The sequence below is a fragment of the Salvelinus fontinalis genome, chromosome 16 (assembly GCF_029448725.1).
Source record: "Salvelinus fontinalis isolate EN_2023a chromosome 16, ASM2944872v1, whole genome shotgun sequence".
NCBI classification, from domain to species: domain Eukaryota; kingdom Metazoa; phylum Chordata; class Actinopteri; order Salmoniformes; family Salmonidae; genus Salvelinus; species Salvelinus fontinalis.
In genome coordinates, this window is record NC_074680.1 from 1,967,196 (window position 1) to 1,985,157 (window position 17,962).

Below are 17,962 nucleotides of genomic sequence, written 5' to 3' on the forward strand. Positions count from 1 at the left end.
ATAATATCCCAGATAACATCTCTGACGGTAACAATTAGTATAGAATTGTGTTACAGCACGGTCCGAGTTGAGAGCCGTACCAAATAAACATGGCGGATTCCTCGCGCACAGTAGAGTGTGAAATATTTACTGGTAAAGAAATGGACACTCAAATGGAAGAACGTGTGAGTAATGAGAATGGTGGTGAATGTGACAAGGAAGAAGACGTGACTAACACTCAAACAGAGGACCCTTTCAAAAAACCTGCTCTCTTTGCGGCGCCTTCGCTCATGAGTAAACGAGGTCTTGTCGCGAGCAGAGCACCAAAAAAGCCTACACATGAAGAAAATGGCGACAAAGAACTACAACCATCTACTTCAGATAGTAGTGAGGCATCTTCAGATGAGCAAACCACCCCTTCCACGTCGGATAATGACAACACAACGTCACGGAAAGGTGCAGAGAGCGAAACACATCCCGAAAAAGACAAGACTAGTGATGGTGTTGCCGCAAAGACCAAACTGCAAGACGTCCAACCCCCACCAAGATTTCCTGTCAAAGGAACACCTATTGGCAAATTTAAACCCCACCCTCCTGTTCCATACGCCGAACCTCCTTGGGCAGGAGTGGCAGATGTCCCATATTCCCTAGAAACCCTCAAGAATGGCACTATAGTTGATACGGTCCCACTCACCCAGCAGAGTTATTTTGTGGTCGGGCGTTTACCTGTGTGTGATGTATCCCTGGAACACCCCTCAATCTCCAGGTATCACGCTGTCATTCAGTACCGTGGGCTGGCAGGAGAGGAGGAGGCAGTTGGAGAGGCGAGAGGGTTCTATGTCCATGACCTGGGCAGCACACATGGTACCTTCGTCAACAAGAACAAGATACCACCGAATACCTACATCAGAGTGCGGGTTGGGCACGTACTCAAATTCGGGGGAAGCACTAGACTTTTCATCATGCAGGTAAAAAAATATAAGAATTGTTCCTTCATGCCAGAAAACATTACTTAGTGTTCATACCATTCAGAAATAGGCTAAGTAAAATGTTATACACAGTGCACTTACTACCACAAGTAGGCTAGATGTACTAGACCAGAATATACATCCTTAGACTTCAAACCTCTATCACTTATGTAGTCCTTTACCATTGTAGTTCTGAATAGCCCTATTCTACTGTCTGTCTCTGCAGGGTCCAGAGTTTGACGAAGAGGCGGAGTCAGACCTGACTGTCACAGAGCTGCGGGAGCGAGCCAGGAAGCAGCGGGAGGACCTGGAGAGGAGGATGATGGGAGAAGGCTCGGATGAGGAGGAAAAGGAAGAGGGGATAGAAAGCAGTGGCATCAAGGGAAAGAGTTTAAACGATGATTCGGGCTGTTCCTGGGGAATAGGTAAGCTTTCAGTGCTCAGCACCAGGAGAGACTGTAATGCATGGCTCAGAATAGTTTACTTACACTAATTGCAATTAACCACTGCTACCATATCACAGCTCTGTAGCTTCAACCCAAGCCCTCAATATGTTAACTTTAATCTCTCTCTCGCCTTCCTATCTATACATACAGTTGAAATCAGAAGTTTACATACACGTAGGTTGAAGTCATTAACTCATTTTTCAACCACATTTCTTGTTAACAAACTACAGTTTTGGCAAGTCGGTTAGGACATCTACTTTGTGCATGACCCAAGTAATTTTTCCAACAATTGTTTAAAGACAAATTATTTCACTTATAATTCACTGTATCACAATTCCAGTGAGTCAGAAGTTTACAAACACTAAGTTGACCTAAAAAATAAAAAATATTTTTTCCCACCTTTATTTAACCAGGTAGGCTAGCAATGCAGGTGTAGAAGCACGGTGGCTAGGAAAAACTCCCTAGAAAGGCCAGAACCTAGGAAGAAACCTAGAGCGGAACCAGGCTATGAGGGGTGGCCAGTCCTTTTCTGGCTGTGCCGGGTGGAGATTATAGCAGAACATGGCCAAGATGTTCATAGATGACCAGCAGGGTCAAATAATAATAATCACAGTGGTTGTAGAGGGTGCAACAGGTCAGCACCTCAGGAGTAAATGTCAGTTGGCTTTTCATAGCCGATCATTGAGAGTATCTCTACCACTCCTGCTGTCTCTAGCGAGTTGAAAACAGCAGGTCTGGGACAGGTAGCACGTCCGGTGAACAGGTCAGTGTTCCATAGCCGCAAGCAGAATAGTTGAAACTGGAGCAGCCAGGTGGACTGGGGACAGCAAGGAGTCATCAAGCCAGGTAGTCCTGAGGCATAGTCCTAGGGCTAAGGTCCTCCGAGAGAGAAAGAGAGAATTAAAGAGAGCATACTTAAATTCACACAGGATACCGGATAAGACAGGATAAATACTCCAGATTTAACAGACTGACCCTAGCCCCCTGACACAAACTACTGCAGCATAAATACTGGAGGCTGAGACAGGAAGGGTCGGGAGCCACTGTGGCTCCGTCCGACGATACCCCCGGACAGGGCCAAACAGGCAGGATATAACCCCACCCACTTTGCCAAAGCACAGCCCCCACACCACTAAAAGGATATCTTCAACCACCAACTTACCATCCTGAGACAAGGCCGACTATAGCCCACGAAGATCTCCGCCACGGCACAACCCAAGGGGGGGGGGGGCAACCTGGACAGGAAGATCAAGTCAGTGACTCAACCCACTCAAGTGACGCACCCCTCCTAGGGACGGCATGGAAGAGCACCAGTAAGCCAGTGACTCAGCCCCTGTAATAGGGTTAGAGGCAGAGAATCCCAGTGGAGTGAGGGGAACCGGCCAGGCAGAGACAGCAAGGGTGGTTCGTTGCTCCAGTGCCTTTCCGTTCACCTTCACACTCCTGGGCCAGACTACACTCAATCATAGGACCTACTGAAGAGATGAGTCTTCAGTAAAGACAAAGTCTGCATCTGTCACATGGATGGGCAGGCCATTCCATAAAAATGGAGCTCTATAGGTGAAAGCCCTGCCTCCAGCTGTTTGCTTAGAAATTCTAGGGACAGTAAGGAGGCCTGCGTCTTGTGACTGTAGCGTACATGTAGGTATGTACGGCAGGACCAAATCGGAAAGATGGGTTGGATCAAGCCCATGTAATGCTTTGTAGGTTAGCAGTAAAACCTTGAAATCAGCCCTTGCTTTAACAGGAAGCCAGTGTAGGGAGGCTAGCACTGGAGTAATAAAATATTTTTTTATTTATTCTAGTCAATATTTTAGCAGCTGTGTTTTTGCACTAACTGAAGTTTATTTAGTGCTTTATCCGGGTAGCCGGAAAGTAGAACATTGCAGTAGTCTAACCTAGAAGTGACAAAGGCATGGATTATTTTTTCTGCGTAATTTTTGGAGAAAGTTTCTGATTTTTGCTATGTTACGTAGATGGGGAAAAAAGCTGTCCTTGAAACAGGCTTGATATGTTCGTCAAAAGAGAGATCAGGGTCCAGAGTAACGCCGAGGTCCTTCACAGTTTTATTTGAGACGACTGTATAACCATCAAGATTGTCAGATTCAACAGAAGATCTTTGTTTCTTGGGACCTAGAACAAGCATCTCTGTTTTGTCCGAGTTTAAAAGTAGAACATTTTCTGCCATCCACTTCCTTATGTCTGAAACACAGGCTTCTAGCGAGGGCAATTTTGGGGCTTCACCATGTTTCATTGAAATGTACAGCTGTGTGTCGTCCGCATAGCAGTGAAAGTTAACGTTATTTTTCCGAATGACATCACCGAGGTAAAATATATATTGAAAGAGCCTCCCGGGTGGCGCAGTGGTCTAGGGCACTGCATCGCAGTGCTAACTGCGCCACTAGAGTCTCTGGGTTCGCGCCCAGGCTCTGTCGCAGCCGGCCGCGACCGGGAGGTCCGTGGGGCGACACACAATTGGCATAGCGTCGTCCGGGTTAGGGAGGGTTTGGCCGGTAGGATTATCCTTGTCTCATCTCGCTCCAGCAACTCCTGTGGCAGGCCGGGCGCAGTGCGCGCTAACCAAGGGGGCCAGGTACACGGTGTTTCCTCTGACACATTGGTGCGGCTGGCTTCCGGGTTGGAGGCGCGCTGTGTTAAGAAGCAGTGCGGCTTGGTTGGGTTGTGCTTCGGAGGACGCATGGCTTTCGACCTTCGTCTCTCCCGAGCCCGTACGGGAGTTGTAGCGATGAGACAAGATAGTAATTACTAGCGATTGGATACCACGAAAAAATTGGGGAGAAAATGGGATAAAATTTAAAAATATATATATATATAAAAAAATATATATATAGTGAAAGCAATAGTGGTCCTAAAACGGAGCCTTGAGGAACACTGAAATGTACAGTTGATTTGTCAGAGGACAAACCATCCACAGAGACAAACTGATATCTTTCCGACAGATAAGATCTGAACCAGGCCAGAACTTGTCTGTGTAGACCAATTTGGGTTTCCAATCTCTCCAAAAGAATTTGGTGATCGACGGTATCAAAAGCAGCACTAAGGTCTAGGAGAACGAGGACAGATGCAGAGCCTCGGTCTGACGCCATTGAAAGGTAATTTACCACCTTCACGATTGCAGTCTCAGTACAATGATAGAGTCTAAAACCAGACTGAAGCGTTTCGTATACATTGTTTGACTTCAGGAAGGCAGTGAGTTGCTGCGCAACAGCTTTTTCATTTTTTTTTTGAGGAATTGGAGATTCGATATAGGCCGATAGTTTTTTATTTTTTCTGGGTCAAGGCTTGGCTTTTTCAAGAGAGGCTTTATTACTGCCGCTTTTAGTGATTTTGGTACACATCCGGTGGATAGAGAGCCGTTTATTATGTTCAACATAGGAAGGCCAAGCACAGGAAGCAGCTCTTTTAGTAGTTTAGTTGGAATAGGGTCCAGTGTGCACTTTAGAGGCCATGATTATGTTCATCAATGTGTCAAGAGATATAGTATTTTTTTTAAACGAGTGTCTCCCTTGATCCTAGGTCCTGGCAGAGTTGTGCAGACTCAGGACAACTGAGCTTTGGAGGAATACGCAGATTTAAAGAGGAGTCTGTAATTTGCTTTCTAATGATCATGAACCTTTCCTCAACGAAGTTCATATATTTATCACTGCTGAAGTGAAAGCCATCTTTTCTTGGGGAATGCTGCTTTTTAGTTAGCTTTGCGACATTATCAAAAATACATTTTGGATAATTCTTATTTTCCTCAATTAAGTTTGAAAAATAGGATGATCGAGCAGCAGTGAGGGCTCTTCGATACTGTACTGTCTTTCCAAGCTAGTCGGAAGACTTCCTGTTTGGTGTAGCGCCATTTCCTTTCCAATTTTCTGGAAGCTTGCTTCAGCGCTCGGGTATTTTCTGTATACCAGGGAGCTAGTTTCTTATGACAAATGTTTTTTGTTTTTAGGGTTGCGACTGCATCTAGGGTATTGCGCAAGGTTAAATTGAGTTCCTCAGTTAACTGATTTTTGTACTCTGACGTCCTTGGGTAGGTGGAGGGAGTCTGAAAGGGCACCTATGAATCTTTGGGTTGTCTGAGAATTTATAGCATGACTTTTGCTGATCCTTGGTTGGGGTCTGAGCAGATTATTTGTTGCGATTGCAAACGTAATAAAATAGTGGATTATGAGGGAAAAACATTCAGATCCACAACATTTATTCCACGGGACAAAACTAGGTCCAGAGTATGAATGTGGCAGTGAGTAGGTCCGGAGACATGTTGGACAAAACCCACTGAGTCGATGATGGCTCCGAAAGCCTTTTGGAGTGGGTCTGTGGACTTTACCATGTGAATATTAAAGTCAACAAAAATTGGTATATTATCTGCCATGACTACAATGTCTGATAGGAATTCAGGGAACTCGGTGAGGAATGCTGTATATGGCCCAGGAGGCCTGTAAACAGTAGCTATAAAAAGTGATTGAGTAGGATGCATAAATTTCATGACTAGAACCTCAAAAGACGAAAACGACTAGGGTAATTTTTTTTTTTGTAAATCGAAATATCGTAAATGTTAGCAACACCCCCACCTTTCCGGGATGTGCGGGGGATATGGTCACTAGTGTAACCAGGAGGTGAGTTCTCATTTAACACAGCAAATTCATCAGGCTTAAGCCATGTTTCAGTCAGGCCAATCACATCAAGATTATGATCAGTTCATTGACTATAGCTGCCTTGGAAGTGAGGGATCTAACATTAAGTAGCCCTATTTTGAGATGCGAGGTTTCACAATCTCTTTCAATAATGGCAGGAATGGAGGAGGTCTTTATTCCAGTGAGATTGCTAAGGCGAACACCGCCATGTTTGGTTTTGCCCAACCTAGGTCGAGGCACAGACACGGTCTCAATGGGGATAGCTGAGCTGACTACACTGACTCCACTAAACTGGCAGGCTGGCCTGCACGCACCCTGCTGCCTGGCCTGCACGCACCCTGTCTCATTGTGGAGCTAGTCTGGTTCATCCTTGGTAGCAATTTCCAAACGCCTGAAGGTACCACGTTCATCAGTACAAACAAGTATAAACACCATGGGACCATACCGTCATACCGCCATACCGCTCAGGAAGGAGATGCGTTGTCTCCTAGAGATGAATGTACTTTGGTGCGAAAACTGCAAATCCCAGAACAGCAAAGGACCTTTGAAAAAAAAAATATTATTTTTTTTTTAATTTGATGTAACTATGTAACATAGTTACATCAACACTTTTACGTAACACTTTGAATTTTTTTTTATTATTATTATTTTTTTTAAATTTGATGTAACTATGTAACATTTAAGAACAAATTCTTATTTTCAATGATGGTCTAGGAACAGTGGGTTAACTGCCTTGTTCAGGGGCAGAATGACAGATTTTTACCTTGTCAGCTCGGGGATTCGATCTTGCAACCTTTCGGTTACTAGTCCAAAGCACTAACCACTAGGCTACCCTGCTGACCTTGTGAATATGCTGGAGGAAACGGGTACAAAAGTATCTATATCCACAGTAAAATTAGTCCTATATCTACATAACCTGAAAGGCCGCTCAGCAAGGAAGACGGCCATAGAAAAGCCAGACTATGGTTTGCAACTGCACATGGGGACAAAGATTGTACTTTTTGGAAAAATGGCCTCTGGTCTGATGAAACAAAAATAGAACTGTTTGGCCATAATGACCATCGTTATGTTTGGAGGAGAAGGGGGGAGGCTTACAATCCTGACTCAGTTACACCAGCTCTGTCACGAGGAATGGGCCAAAATTCACCCAACTTATTGTGGGACGCTTGTAGAAGGCTACCCAAACGTTTGACACAAGTTAAACAATTTGAAGGCAATGCTACCAAATACTAATTGAGTGTATATAAACTTCTGACCCACTGAGAATGTGATGAAAAAGATAAAAGCTTAAATAAATCACTACTATTATTCTGACATTTCACATTCTTAAAATAAAGTGATGATCCTGACTGACCTAAAACAGGGAATTTTTACTAGGATTAAATGTCATGAATTGTGAAAAACTGAGTTTAAATGTATTTGGCTGAGGTGTATGTAAACTTCTGACTTCAACTGTACATGTGTAGATGATGACGCAGCCCCTGAAGAGGATGAGAACGAGGAGAACCCCTTCTCCACAGAGTTCCAGGAGGACCAAGAGGCTGCTTACCTGAAGGACCCTAAGAAAGCACTACAGGGCTTCTTTGACAGAGAAGGTCAGACCTTTGGAGAAAGACATTCACTAGTACCATAATCATGTTTCCTGTTGGTGTGTTTGACAGTGTCTCGCTATTTGTCTTTTATTTCAGGGGAAGAGCTCGAGTTTGAGTATGAAGACAAAAGCCACGGTACCTGGCTCTGCAGAGTAAAGTAAGCTTTTTATTTTGTCTGAGGGTATGTAATTGTGTGCAATCATGTATTATATCATGCAAATTATATTGCCGTCCTTCTCAAATTTGGACCTGTAGGTCTGCAGCCCCTCTGGTTTTTATTCATCCCCACTAATCAGGGACTGATTCAGACCTAGTCAATTACTGACATTTATCTTTCAACGAACTACCAGGTAGAAAATTGACATACTGAATAGAATGTTAAACATGTCACCTCCTTTCCACACACAGGCTCCCAGTGGATGACGCTTCAGGGAAGCAGCTGGTCGCCGAGGTGACCCACATAGGGAAGAAGAAAGATGCGGCCATCCAGTCTTCCCTGGAGGCGTGTCGCATCCTGGAGGCCCGGGGCCTGCTCAGGCAGGAGGCAGGTGGGGGTCCTAGCAGAGCTTCTACATCAGCCCACAACAGAACTGTTACTATTTACTGTAGTCAATGCAGCCTGCTACATCAGCAGTATGAGTGGTTCAGCAGCTCCCAGTCATTTGTTCAAATATTCCAAAGTTATATTGAAATGTAACATTATACACAGTGCATACACTACAAAACAGTGAATAGCTCACATTGAAGGTGATGCCTTGCCGTTTTGGTTGTTATTCAAGTTTTTATTTACAATGTATATTTATTATAATAATAATAATTCATTTAATTTGTAAAGCGATTTTCACAGACACAAAAATGAAACATTTAATAAAAACAATCCAGAACACAGACAACAATCAAAGCTATATACAGGTGTCGCCAGATCCGGAGAACAGAATTAGTAGACGACAGAGACTGCAGCCTAATTGTGTCTGGAAATGCGTCCCACAGCCGCGGCGCCACGCAACTGACAGTCTTGTCACCCATAGTCTGCTGCGGGGCTGCTGAAGGGATACAGACCTGGAGAAGCGAAGGGTGCGTGTGGGACAGGAGGGTAGAATGAGGTCAGACAGATACTTCAGTCCAGAGATAGCTTGGTAGGTTTGAACCAGGATTTTGTAGTCGACGCGTGAACATATGGGGAGCCAGTAGAGGTTGAACAGCACTGGAGTGATGTGCTTGCGGGAGAAGGTGTGGTTGAGGACACGTGCAGCATAGTTCTGGACATATTGGAACCTGTTTAGGCACTTGGAAGATGCGCCAACAACTTTGTTTATTCCATATGTAGGCTTAACCCCTTGGTCCGCCAGACGTTGAGTCCTTACTCTGTACCATTGAGTATGTTTACATGCACACTAATAATTCAATTTTAAACATTAAGGCAGAGTATGGCATTAGTTATGTAAACACCTTACTCTGCTTATCTTAACCGGCGTAAGGTCATAATCGAAGTAAGCATACGCCGATTAAAACACCTGCTTTTTCTGAGCAATACATGTATAAATAAAAAAATAAAAAAATTCAATCGGCATCTGCGCATGTTCCAGCACCGGGTAGCGCAAGCCTCCCTCTTGTGCTCGAGTGAAGTGAGTTCAGAAAAACAAAGTATGCATCTTGTAAATAGTTTTCGCATACAAACTTCATATGTCCAAACTGAGAATCAAAAAGTATTAGCAAAAATAACATGGTCACTGTTGATTTTGATGACCGATTTTCTGCATTTATCAAAAGGCCCATCAGTAGCCTGATTTCCGTGTCCATGTAAACAGGATTATTAGGGAAATTGTTATTTTTGCAAAGCATGTAAACGTTTTAAACAAATCATTATAGTAACCTGGCTATCCACAATAATCACTATTGTGTGCATGTAATCGTGCTCATTGTCTGTAACTTCTACTGTTGTCGTAGTTTAACTTGTTCATAATCCACTCCTTCTAGTTTCCCGCAAGCGCAAGAAGAAGAACTGGGAAGACGAGGATTTCTATGACAGTGACGATGATAACTTTCTGGACCGCACCGGTGCTGTGGAGAAGAAGAGACAGGAGCGCATGAAGAGGGCGGGAAAGATTCAGGAGCGCCCGGACACTTACGAGTCACTGGTAAAGACCCGTGTCATTAAATACGCTTTCTCACATTTCTACCTCAGGAATTGAAAAAGGTAATACAAAGTATCTCTCAAAATGAAGTGCTCACCTAAGATAGTGCACCACATACAGCGTTGTAATGTGATAGCACTGATGTTGCCAATTCTCTGCAACAGAAGTACACTTTACAAATCCCTAAAACAAAGTTTTTGTTTCAAATAGCCTCTTCTGTCTATTGAAATGTTTTGTGTGCAGAGTATGTGATATGTCAGGGGAGGAAGGGTACTATAGCTTTTATGGTGTGCGCTAGAGTGACAGGGTGCTTGTTATCTTGCTAAGGTGGCCAAACTGTTGGTGGTTGAGAAGGAGCTGGCAGAGACCGAGAAGAAGCTCAGTGCTACAGGGAGAGGTAAGTGGTGCACAGAAAAGGTATTTTCAACCACCTTTCATCGCAATGTGGGTTCGTGTTTCTGTTTCCTTTGAAAAGTGGAATCAGGTGTGTAGTGCTAGGGCAAAAACCAAAATGTTCACCCCTTTGGTTCCCCAGGACCAGGATTAAGAAACACTGGTACACTTACGTTGCCGTCTCTACTATGTGTAGTTTCACCCAAGTGAGTTGTGTTGTATCTGTCAGTTTGTCTGTGTATGTGTGCGAGTGAGAGAGAGTGCTTTATCCTCGGGTTTCCATTCACTTCTATTTCTCTTCCCTATCAGACGGCTCTCACTCGTCCTCCGAGGACCCCCTGGATGCCTTCATGGTCGCCGTGCGCAGCGAGGCGGCGCTGGACGGAGTGGAGCGCCGTAAGCTGCACGTGCACGCCGCCGACCTGCGCAAGGAGGCCCAGAGACTGCGTCGGCTGGTGGAGCTCACGCGGCCAGCCCAGATGCCTTCACTGCAGACGGGGTGATATATATATGCATGCAGCTATCCCCTAATATCTGAATCACCTAGTTGAATGTTGCGTTTTGGTGCCTATTTCTCACAATGTATCCATTCGTCCATTATTCTCTCAAATGCCTCTAGATGATGATTGTATATTAGTAGTGCCTATTGCTGTTCCCTCCTAGGAATACTGCATGTCCGCTACACATGGTTGTACAGTATTGCACTCTGACAATTTCTTCTTCACATGTCTAGGAGTGGGTCGTCCGATGCAGACAAGCCTAAGAAGCGATCCCTACCGCTGTTTGGTGCCATGAAGGGAGGCGCCAAGTTCAAACTGAAGACTGGGACCATAGGGGTATGTTCACTTGGCAACAGAGGAGAATATCCATAATAGCTTTTCATAAGAGGGTTTTTGCAAATGCTGGAAAAGTTTTACAGTTTACACTATCCCTATTTCTGCATTTTCTTTCTGTCCACCTATTTCTTTAGCTCTCCCTCTCTCTGCATCTCTTACTCAACAGTTGCCTCTTCTTCACAACCACTCCCAATTTTTTTGTTGTCTCATTCCTCATAATGTGCTCTCTTTCCCTCTTTCTTAGAAGTTGCCCCCGAAGCGAGCCAACCTGCCCGCAGAACTCTTCAACATGAAAGGAGAGGAAGAGGAGGAAGAAGAGGAGGAGGATGACAACAACAAAGGGAGTGAAGACTTGACTGAGGCTGACATCCAGGCTGAGGAACCCCAACGGTCCAATGAAAGCACTGATTCCACAGAGGGCTGCAGTACAGGATGCCAGAGGCAGGACTCACCTCTGTCCCAACTCCCCAGAGGTATGATATAAAAGTTGGATTGTGTGTCTTGCCACCTTTTTCTCACTGTGGCTGTGTTCCCGATTCTCTACCCTTCTCCAGAGGTGTGCACTCGTTTACTTTCCCCTCATACATTTAAAAGCATTTGATTGGTGCAAGCATGACTGCTGGGAGTTTCCACCATATTCCTTACAGCAGTAAACTCCTTTAAATCAATGAGGGGGTGTAGGCGTGCACAATTGAAGGATAGTTAATTGGAATGTAGCCTGTGTCTATTTTATCCATATGGAGCTGTTGTTCTCCCAATCGCCTGTAGATGGCAGTGTTACTTTGGACAGAGCTATACATATTATACTACATATCTATGTATCTCCAAAGTTTGGCTCTGATGTGGCATCATCATGGTGAAATTGTTTCCCGTAACAACGTATCACTATTCAGCTGTGGTCATTGAACAGTGTTTTTGTCTGGTTTTTCTAGGGAAAAAGCTGTCCCAGAGAAGTATAGATGTAGAGGAGCCTGAGGAAACCATGGAAGATGCGCCTCTCGGCCGTTTAAAGCCCTTACCAGGTACAGGGACTCACGTTTGTGTCTCTTTGCTCTTCTGTTGGTACACTGTTTTTCTCTCTGTCTGGCTATGTGCACTATGTCCACGGGAGAATCTGTTTCATTTCCTGGGACCTCTCGCATCCTCAAAACCCATTGGTTGAGAAGTTCGGAGGTCCCGCTCCTCTGACCTTCTTATCCAATGGGTTTTGAGAAGGAGGCAATGCAATTGAGATTCTCCCATTGTGTGGATGGATTTTAGTCCCTAACTTTAGTTCTGGTGTTTCTCCTCCCATCTTTCTTTAGACCCTAAAGAAGGGGGCAAGGAGGCGGCAGCTGCCAAGCCTAGTCCTAAAAAGTTCTTGAAAAAAAGAACCACTGGCCCCAACAGAGTAAGCACTTCGAGCTCATTCTCCCCCACACAAATTCACTCAATCACTCACTCTCACACACACTAGCCGATAACGAGCCAAAACTTGATTGAGAATGAATTAATACTGTTAATCAAGAATGCTGGCGTTCTAAACAATCCCCCAAATTGAAATCCAGTGTACTTTTAGACCAACATTAGTTATACAAAGATACTGGGCTGATACAAAACTAGGTTACTCTGTGAATTTTCTTGTACCATGCGAAGATTCACCCTCTTAATCTCTATTATATTCGGTCTGTATTCCATTTACTACCTAATTTGTACCATGCGGAAAGAGAGCTACTTTGTGGTGTTGGTGCATTTTCTTTCTTCGCTCGTTAGAGAAATGCTGTGTCACATTGTCATGCTTTTGTCTCCAGCCTCCAGCCGCCCAATCAGGACCGTACCCTGAGGATGACCCAGACTATTGTGTCTGGGTGCCCCCCACAGGTATAAATAACTTCTTGTGAATATTCACTTGTTTATTGCTATGAGTTCTTTCATCTTGTGATGTTAATCACCTACCACCTGGCCCCTTGACATAGGGCGGCCATGTCTTGAGGTGAACGCTAGGGTAACAGAGGTCAAAGACAACAATTTGGCTCGGCTTTGACTAATAAGCCAGGCCCTTAACCTCGTCAACTGTTGTTCAACCATTTAACAGTAATGTAATTTCTGTCAATGTTTTTGCTGAAGAACCTTCATCAAGACATAAGACCTTTTTGTCTGAACAATCTCACAGGCTTGTAACCTCGCAGCTAGGTGACATTTGGAGTTACGCCAAGAGTTTCAGGACTGAGGAAATGTACATTACAGAGCAAGATTATTGTTGAACACAATGTTCTTTATCAGAAGGACTATTTGTGTTCTCTACCACTCCTGAGTAAGAGGAATAAGGTTGTCCCTGACCTCTGGGATGAAGGGAGCTAGGGAGAAAGAGAAAAGGGAAGTAAACAGGCTTTATGGCCAATTTGTGAGAAGGGAGAGTTTAGACTGCATTTTCATCAGTTGCCAAGGAATGCAGATCAAAGCCACACTGTTAAGATGATAAGGTTTTAACGTTTTGCGGGGGTAAGTACACTGCTAAGAGCCATTTGGATTCATTGACAAAACTCTTGGTATTTAGCAACTAGCAAGAAACCCACAATTTGGTTCTTGGATAAGATTGCGTGCGAGTACCTAAAGGGAAACGTATGTCATTGGAAGACACTGCGACATGTGAGGAAGGTTGGCATGGTTAGGTGGAATAATTTATTTCCCACATAGCTGTTACACACGTGACTACGTAGGGTTTTGTTCTTGGAGCAGATAGCCAGTGACTTAATATAGCAACAAAACAGGCCAACATACTAAATGTGTTTTGCGAGCCGGTCTTAAAGCAGGCACTTTAGACTCTTTGGTCACTGCACTGTCACTACTTTTTTAATGTTCATGTTCTGAATAATATGCTTAAAACGTTGTCCTCCATGTCTACAGGTCAGTCTGGGGATGGCCGCACCCACCTCAACGAAAAGTATGGCTACTGAACACAAGGCTCAAACTTTTGACCCTTTTTCCCCTCAACTCCACCCACCTGCAGACTTAGCAGCAACACACACACAGGCCTCCACCCCCTCAGTATCTATTTGTGTTCTATGACACTCCTGAGTAAGGGATATTGCATACAACATACACTACTGTTCAAACGTTTAGGGTCACTTAGAAAAGCAAAAAAAAAAGTCCATTAAAATAACATCAAATTGACAGACGTCTCACAAGTCCTCAACTGGCATCTTCATTAAATAGTACCCGCAAGACACCAGTCTCAACGTCAACAGTGAAGAGGTGACTCCGGGATGCTGGCCTTCTATGCAGAGTTCCTCTGTCCAGTGTCTGTGTTCTTTTGCCCATCTTAATCTTTTATTTTTATTGGCCAGTCTGAGATATGGCTTTTTCTTTGCAACTCTGCCTAGAAGGCCAGCATCCCGGAGTCACCTCTTCACTGTTGATGTTGAGACTGGTGTTTCGCGGGTACTATTTAATGAAGCTGCCAGTTGAGGACTTGAGGCATCTGTTTCTCACACTAGACACTAATGTACTTGTCCTCTTGCTCAGTTGTGCACTGGGACCTCACACTCTTTCTATTCTGGTTAAAGCCAGTTTGCGCTGTTCTGTGAAGGGAGTAGTACACAGCGTTGTATGAGATCTTCAGTTTCTTGGCAATTTCTCGTATGAAATAGCCATAATTTCTCAGAACAAGAATAGACTGGCGAGTTTCAGAAAGTCTTTGTTTCTGGCCATTTTGAGCCTGTAGTCGAACCCATAAATGCTGATGCTCTAGATAATCAACTAGTCTAAAGGTCTGTTTTATTGCTTCTTTACTCAGAACAACAGTTTTCAGCTGTGCTAACATAATTGCAAAAAGGTTTTCTAATAATCAATTAGCCTTTAAAAATGATACACTTGGATTAGTTAACACAACGTGCCATTGGAACACAGGAGTGATGGTTGCTGATAATGGGCCGATGTAGATATTCCATAAAAAGTCAGCTGTTTCCAGCTACAATAGTCATTGACAACATTAACAATGTCTACACTGTATTTCTGATCAATTTGATGTTATTTTAATGGACAAAATGTGCTTTTCTTTCAAAAACAAGGACATTTCTAAGTGACCCCAAACTTTTGAACGGTGTACCCTTTTTGAATTCACTTCTGGGAAAATGGCAACAATGTGGAGGCTGGCACTGGGAAAGCGTACAGTGTTGCCCTCTTTGTGAAAATGACTACATTTGTTGGTTGCTAGCAGGTTTGTAGTTGCCTCATGGTAACCATTGCCTTCTTTCTCCAAGATGACCATGTCATTGAAATAACTTGGTGAATGTTTTGCATTACATATCCTCGAACAGTGTGAAAAAGGACCAGTCTCATTACAGTTAAGATATCAGTCCTCACATACTGGTTAGTTTGCTAGCCAGCAGATCCGAACCACTTGCTTTTACAGCTGCACTAGGGTCGGAAAGCATTCCTGTGTGTATTAAGACACCGCTGAGCCGGTGCAAGATATAGCTCGGAGAATGAACCTCAATCCAGGGATGAGAAATGTTGGAATAATGGAACAATTCGGAGTATAAAGCATTTCACATCCCTGGATTGAGGTTCGTTTCCCGAGGCATATCTTGTACAGGCTCAGCTGTGTTAATAAAAACAGGAATTATGCCTGACCCTAGTGTAGCTGTAAGGAAGCAGGTTGGATCTGCTGGCTAGTTACTGTAGTAGGCCTGCCTGAAAGCACTTGACTCACCCCCTTGTAAGTAATAGAGATAGGCTGCACTTAAACCGAGTCCAATTTGAATTGGCCCTATCCTATGTCAGATGAGTGTACAGCATATAGTGAAGGATTTAGTGTTAGTGCCCACATTCACTCATCCGAGGTCGGCTTTGTTACTTTGGCTGCTCTCTCGCAGCTAAGCCCACCTGACGTCCGAACAGTATGGGTTCGCTGTTGGGTTTCACTGTCAATTGCTGGCGTAACCCTTTTTCAAAGGAGAGTGAGTGTGAGGGAGCGCATTTAAGCAGCTTGCAGACCATCTGGACATGTGTGTGGCATTACTGGATAAAACGCAAGCTGATAATGAGTCAAGTCAAAAGTAGTGTGTGTGTCCTCCCTCTTCAAAGTGTCTTTTTAACCAGATCTTCATAAAGAGTGACTCAGCGTTTAGGAGCCTGGTGTGTGTGAAGTAGGGTTTCGTTTGTGGCAAGCTACCTAGAGCAGGATTACACTGCCTCAGAAATCCCACACGGCATTTATTCTTGTTCATTTTCTCCCTCCACCTCACTACTATTCTGTCTTATTCTGTCCAGCTGAGAATCTTAAACTTGGGAGGTTAAAAATGATACTCTTCCAGAAGTTGTGTATTTTGTAACTTTTTATTTGTACAATAAAGTTGTCCACACGGTACTTAGCCCACGGGGTTGTTCAGATTCCTCATTCCCCCACAAATAAATAACTCCATGTTTTTAGACATTTGTTTGAGTCTACAACTGCACATCTCCTCTCCAGTTCAACCACTGAAACTCTACCCCTCAATTTTCACAATCCCCAAAGCCTCCACCCTCCCCATCCATCTCGATGTATACCGGCATGTTTCTCACAGCCAACCATGTGGAGTGGTGCTTACGTTAGCTAGTGTGTGAGATCCACTATGTTTCCATTAACTTGTCCAGTGATTTTGTTGACATAGAAAATAGATGCGACAGTTGCCTGCTACGGTGTGTTTCCACTTAAACATCCTATGTCGATTTTAAAAACAGCTGGACGTAATGTCACACCTCAACAAAAGAAAGAAACCAGTGTTGAATACAAGTTAAGTGGTTGAAGTGTTTCCATCACCCATTTAGGCAAATTGTGCAATAATACATTGGTGACAGCCTGTATGCCCTCCCACCGATCATTTTCCTGTCTCTGGTAGCCTGCAAAAGCCAGCATGTATAGAATGCAATAATTGACTAATATTTGCCATATTCTAATAATGATCATGTGTCAACTTGTCACCTCGGTCCGTGCCATGGTGAGATTTGCACTCCTGTAGATCTGTTATAATTGGATGGTTAAACTTGCATCCAGCCAACCAGAAAAGCAAGACGAAACAATTCAGGCATTCTTGAGTCAGGACAATCCTTGTCCTGCAAAGAAAACATTTTTGTTTAAAAAAAAAAAAAAAAAAAATCCTAGCAGTAGACATTTAGAATTGAATGTGAAGTGGAGCTTTAATTGTGATGACATCACGTGGCTTGCAAACCTATTCAGCAAACATTGATTCAAGGGGGAAAAAAAGAAAAAAACATTCCATCTTCATTTGTCACGAAGTTCAACCAAAAAATCCACCCGTCAATCGGATAAAAATGTTACCGATGTTTAGAAAATATGTATATCTGCCGTTTCCATTACACGTCGCAAAGATTTTTTTTGCTTCGTCGAATAAACCTGAGAATGGAAACCTACCTACTGACACAAACAGTCTGATCTGGCAATAAGCAGCTTGCACCATTTGGTGAGATGTTCTGCTGTGATCCAGTGAGGAGGGGTGGGAACCTTGCCGTCTTGGCAGGCTTTGATGTGACACATACGCAAGTCCTGCTTCACTCTACGCCACCACTCAGCCTTTGCACCCGCATAGACACACTATTATTCGCGCATACACTCTGATATGTGGGTATCTATGTGCAGAAGCCCTAGAAGCACATAACTCACATACCAGGTGCACAAGCTGCACGCACTTCTGCAAATACACACAGGTTGCATACACACATACTTTATGCAAGCACGTACTGTACTCACACACACGTTCAAATCTCAGTTCCCATAAACACACTTTTCCAAATCCCAGTGCCGCAGGACCTCCAGACAGCTTTGGCCCTGGGCTCTCGCTCCAGAGCCTCCTCTCTAAGCTCCTGGCCCAGCCCACTCCCGACCATGCTGCCTGACCCCTCTATATCCTCCTGACCCAATTGGCTCTTGAAGGATGGAGTAATCCCAGATTCAACTCCCAGAGCTCCACCAGTACTGGAGCTAGAG

At 44.0% G+C, this 17,962-nt stretch overlaps 1 protein-coding gene across 1 annotated transcript; it reads left to right on the forward strand.

The window, feature by feature from the left end:
• The first annotated feature begins 50 nt into the window (after positions 1 to 50).
• slc4a1ap (solute carrier family 4 member 1 adaptor protein) lies at positions 51 to 16,354 on the forward strand. The gene is made up of 14 exons (XM_055864134.1): positions 51 to 947; positions 1,174 to 1,372; positions 7,506 to 7,634; positions 7,728 to 7,788; positions 8,040 to 8,179; positions 9,609 to 9,769; positions 10,094 to 10,163; positions 10,469 to 10,658; positions 10,893 to 10,995; positions 11,240 to 11,468; positions 11,928 to 12,017; positions 12,300 to 12,385; positions 12,786 to 12,855; positions 13,882 to 16,354. The coding sequence occupies exons 1-14, from the start codon at positions 90 to 92 to the stop codon at positions 13,929 to 13,931; spliced, it is 2,436 nt and encodes an 811-aa protein (XP_055720109.1). The 5' UTR covers positions 51 to 89; the 3' UTR covers positions 13,932 to 16,354.
• The last annotated feature ends 1,608 nt before the right edge of the window (positions 16,355 to 17,962 follow it).